General features: G+C 35.5%; 1 protein-coding gene across 4 annotated transcripts in view; it reads right to left on the bottom strand.

Moving 5' to 3' along the window:
- Positions 1-2,870: 2,870 nt before the first annotated feature.
- The window catches only part of LOC137172486 (caskin-2-like), a 64,150-nt gene continuing 61,768 nt past the window's right edge, over positions 2,871-5,252 (bottom strand). For all 4 annotated transcript variants that reach the window (XM_067576946.1, XM_067576947.1, XM_067576948.1 and 1 more), the window contains 2 exons: positions 5,008-5,245; positions 2,871-4,477 (listed from right to left, as the gene is read on the bottom strand). In XM_067576946.1, the coding sequence (XP_067433047.1) occupies positions 4,381-4,477; positions 5,008-5,245 (335 nt within the window). In that variant the 3' untranslated portion in view covers positions 2,871-4,380. The remainder of the gene's footprint in view (positions 4,478-5,007; positions 5,246-5,252) is intronic.

Here is a 5,252-nt window from a genome sequence, read left to right as displayed (position 1 = left end):
CATGATTTTGTTTTAATTTAGGGGTTTTTGCCACTTTTATCAATCCCACACACAGGAATGAATGTTAATATATTAAGAGAAGTGTTCAAAAGAGAAGAAGAATAGTGATGTACAGTTTCTCATATAAAAAGGACCATGTAAGGAATAACGGGGCGTAGGGAAAAATAAATTACTGGCAGATTTTGAGAAAACATTTAAATCTAGTCTAGTCGGTATGTGAATTAACTATGTTGAATAATTCCCCTGAGCCCTCACTGCCAACTTTTCATGACAATCTGTTTTCCTCTGAAAAAAACCCCAACAAAATCACTGAGTGAATTCAGCCCACAGCTAGGACGACATTTTTAACACCATCAGTTATGTTATGTTGTGTTTAAGTCTTAAGATGGTTGAAGGGACGGTGTAGTTTTTAGAACAATGAATATGTTTATCCAATCATCTGTCCCTGCAGGGTTTCTGTCATAAATGATTCACAGAAATTACGTATGACTTTTTTCATGTTGCTATTGTTAGATTTGTACATACCTGAATAAATGATTTAAGAGGAAATTTTATTTCGACTGACACCAGGAAGGTGAATCTCTTCAGTTGTGTCACTTCTGTTGAAATTGCTGGAATTTAAAGCTGCACCAGTTGGTTGAAGAGACTACACTTCAACTTTTACTATGTGGGAATGTGAAGTGTGCAGATGTACTGGTGTTAGCTCTGAGCTGTAGAATGTAATGATAAGTATTGACAAATATAACATTTGGATCAAATGGAATTTTGTCTGTTTTGTGATACACCAAGTTCAGTGTAAATGTTCATTCATGCTATTGGAAACTATCAGTAACAGACATCCTGTCTTAAACCTGGCATTACCGACTTTTGGCCACTGGAGGGCAGCAGAACAAGCTGTAAACATAATAGTGTAAAGTTGATGTGGCAAACATGTTAGCAAACAGTTCCTCATTTACACATCCAGCAGTCACAGAGACGAATATCTGGCTCTTTAGCTGTGAAATCCTCCACTATGTTCAAGAGTTTAACGTTAAAAAGTATTGGACATTTATACATTTTAATGTAAGAGTATGGGACATTTATAAAGTTTAATGTTAAAAATATTAAACATTTCTAAAGTTTAGCATTAACAAAAAGTATTAGACATTTATAAAGTTTAACATTATGAACATCCAGTAAGTTTTGTTAAAGTTGAAGGTTAAAAAAGTCAAATGTTTACTGTGCCACATAACCGCAACATCCCTGTTTCGATTCCACCCAGTGACCTTCGTTGCATGTCGTACCATCTCTCTCCCCTTGTTTCCTGTTTGCCATTTCACTATCCTCTGTCCAAAAATGCCAAAAAATATAATCTTAATATAAAGAAGTATTGGACATTTACAAAGTTTAACATTAAAAAGGATTGGACATTTACAAAGCTTAAAGTAAACAAAACATAAAACATTACAAATGTCCAATAAGTTAACAAAAAGTACTGAAGATTTATTAGGTTTAACATTGAAAGGTATTGGACATAAAGTTTAACATTAACAAAAAGTATTGCACGTTTATAAAGTTTAATGTTAAAAACTATTGGACATTTATTAAGTTTAACGATGACAAAAATGATTCAACATGTTTGTTTAAAGTTAACAGAAAGTTTACAGCTTGTGTGGAAATGTCTTTGTATTAAACTGCTCCACTCAGGGCGACTTTGCATCCACTTCAGTCCTTCCATTGACCCTGTAAGCAATCTTTGTAAATTTACCTTCTGTCTGAACAAACCTTAAGACAAATATCACATTTACTCGTAAAAATTCTCCTTTTAATGATTTCCAGAGGATACAGAATTCAGTGGAAATATTATTCAAAGTAAAAGGCATTCATCAAAACAGAACAGAGGAACCAATAGTGCTACAACTTAAGGTTTTGATGTCAAAATGCTTCACATCTCAAAATCTTATAAACATCCCTTATTTTGTTACAGTGCACCCAAAGCTCTTCCCAGCATAAGTTTGGGGGGAAATTAATGGATGCTTTTAAAAAAAACAGGGAGAGCATTTTTGAGGATAAATATAGGATTAAACATGTAGGTAATGGCTTTTCCTTACTGGCCTCATTGAAAGAGGATGGCTCACAAACAGGAATTCAACTGCACAGTAGATGTATGGCAATGAATCAATGACTTAAAATGGAATCTGATTAATGAATGATAAAAGCAGATTTTTTTTGTGCAGTGAATAATCTATAAGGTGCAGTAAACAAACATAAAGGAGTCAGAATACAAACATACAGTATGACAAATGAAACAAAAGTCAAACAAAAACTAATAGAGAGAGTCACCATGAAACAACTTACTCAGGCTTTCTTTGAGGTATCTGGTATTAGTTAACCTAACACTGGTGAACCTGGAGTCTCAAAGCTGGTGAACAGCTAGCTCTGGGTTTACCAATGCAACTATGAGGTTATGCATGTGAAACGGGCAGCCAATCATACGCATATAATCCTGCCGTGAAATGTCTTCTGTGTAGCAGTATTAAGTAATGATTAGGTCAATTAAAAGTTACAAAAACTAAGCAAAGCACTAAAAACTGTCACTCTGCAGTCAGTTGTACTTGTATTTTTCTCACAGTTGATTAAGATAATTTATTTTTTTATCCATAAACTGTAACAAAACTTACTATTTGTGGGTTAAGTCTGCAGCATCAGTTACCATGGCAACTGAATTCAGGGCGAACGCCTGCTATCTCTGTGAGACTGAAACCCAGTGTTAACCCCACAGTTAGCTGACCAACCCACTAACTCTGCTTTGTGAGACGGGCCCCGACTCTGCTACGAAGCCTGTGTGCCACTGGAAAAATTATAACTATATATACAATTATTTAAATAAAAAATATATCAATTTGACCAGCTTTAAGAAGCTATTATGAATTATATTTTTAGAATAGTTATAATTAAAATTTTAATATAAACTAAAATTAAAATTTTATTTAAACAGTATATTCTAAAACTCAATGTAAAAGATAAAAAAATCACTAAATTAACATTAATTAATTCTATTTCCTTAATTTATCTTAAAATGTGGAATTAATAATTACATTTTATAATTATTCACAAAATAAATGAAAAAGGCTTTTAAATGTAACATTTATTTATTCAATTTATGTTCCCATTCAATGCCATTTATTTGTTAGCTGATTTAAAAATGAGTAATATATTAAAAAACAGGACAAACAAAGAGATTATTAATTTGCATTTAATGACCTTTTTATTATCTTTTTACTTGAGTTTTATACCTAAGAAAGTTATAATGTAAAACTGATACATTCATTAGTTGATTAACACAGTAAGTCTTTAATTATTCCGGTGGCACACTCGAGCCTCCGTACTGTGCATTGTAAAGTTTGAAGAAAACAAGACTCCACTATAGATACACAATCTCTTACAATGTTCAGTCACTTTGAAGTTGACTGTACTTGAAATGCTTTGTAACAGGCCACTGTTGAAATGTTTAAAATCATTTCCCATTCTTTGGAAAGGGAAGGTCCCCAAACTGCACTCTTACAGTAAGTTGACTTCATAGCACCCTGAGGCGAGCAGTAAAACCCTCCAAACTGAACTCCATCGTCTCTAAATAATAACCTCACTCCACAGCAGTCACACCTGATAAACATGTGTTTTTACTGATGATAATAGTGCTTTTAAAATTGGTGTTCCCCCACTTGGTGCTGACAGAAACATCTTAATGTAACTCCTGAAGAGGATAAAAGACTTTGGTAAAAACATTTCAAATCAAATCTAGCACATATATATGGAATATGCTGCTTTTAATACAATAAACAGTATTTTCCCCATGTTATACACAATAAGCAGCAAAATATATATAACACAGTAACTCTAATATACACAATAATGATTTTAACAGTGAATCAGTCAATTGGAACTCCATTTGTTAAAAAACAAACATATAGAAGTATAAATATACTCAGTATAAAGATATCTGACTACACCTGAACACACACACACACACAGTGCCATCTATACATTTACAGGTAACGTGAATAAAATGGACCCTCATTCCCTTTAGTGATAATAAACTTGACACACACACACACATACACACACATCTGGAAGCTGATCTAGCAGCCACTGTTTGTTGTTGCTCCAATAACATTCCCAGGTGTGTGTCCTAAGGCGAAGTGCTCGCGTTGAAAAACTGGGCAATACTGAGGAAAAGTTGTGCAGGAAATCCTCAAATGTGCACTTATTGATTCATCCACCATCTCTGTTCTTACCCACATCAAAGGTTCAACTTGATCTCCTGTTTTCTGGCTGCTGAGTTTTCATCTGTTGCTCCCTTTAGAAAAGTATTACATCCCTCTGCGGCAGAGTTTTAGGACATCACTCCAACATGGCGTCCAGCTGGTCAGCCAGGTCATCGAACATGTTTCCGATGTCGTCAAGAATATTCCCTGCTGCCTTCACTGTGCTGCTGCCGCTGTCAAACAGATGGGATGACGTTACAACACTGTTGATAAAGAGTCAGATTGTAACTGTGCTGAAAAACAAGTTATGTTGTACTTTCCCCATAAGAAATCTCTTGATTTGACATCAGAAGGACAATTCAAGTTTATTACAACTGGGATTTTATTATTGTAGTTTTGGCTGTCATTTCTATCAGTCACGATAATATTGTACTGACTAAACTAAATGCTGAGATCTGAGAATGTGTAACGTCACTGCAAAAAAATCTGATGGGGAAAGAAACTCGATTGTTTGGATAATTAGGCAGGTTGTAAAAAAGCCATTTATTTAAACAAATGATCTAATCCTCTTTATTTGGTAAAGAGTGAATAATTCCTCACTGTGGTAAGTAGGGCATGTCAGTGCTTAAACTGGGCTTGTACTCACCAGTCCAGAATTGTAGCACTTGTGAGTTCAGGTTTGTTTAAAACCTGTCTGCTCATGTTTCTTGCTTTTGTTAAGCTCCCTGCCAACATGTAGTGAGTATAGATCAGTAATTCTTACCTCTGCATAGTGCTCCCCTGTGCCAGTTTGTTCTCCACCACCTTAAGCGCAGCCTCCAGTGATGTACTGGTTTCCTCCAGCCTCTTTTGAGCCAGCACCTCAAGATTGGCCGCACCAGCCTGCGCTACCCCTGTTGTCCCCACCTGACCCGGTAGTGCTGAGGTGGGGTAGCAAGAGGCCGGCGCTGGGGAGGACGGAGCGGTGAACGCAACACTCTGGACTACACTGATGTTTGATCCTGAGGG

Source organism: Thunnus thynnus, chromosome 20 (genome assembly GCF_963924715.1).
Source record: "Thunnus thynnus chromosome 20, fThuThy2.1, whole genome shotgun sequence".
Taxonomy (NCBI): Eukaryota; Metazoa; Chordata; class Actinopteri; order Scombriformes; family Scombridae; genus Thunnus; species Thunnus thynnus.
The sequence above is the reverse complement of the archived record's forward strand: the minus strand, read 5'-3'. Positions and strand labels throughout refer to the sequence as shown.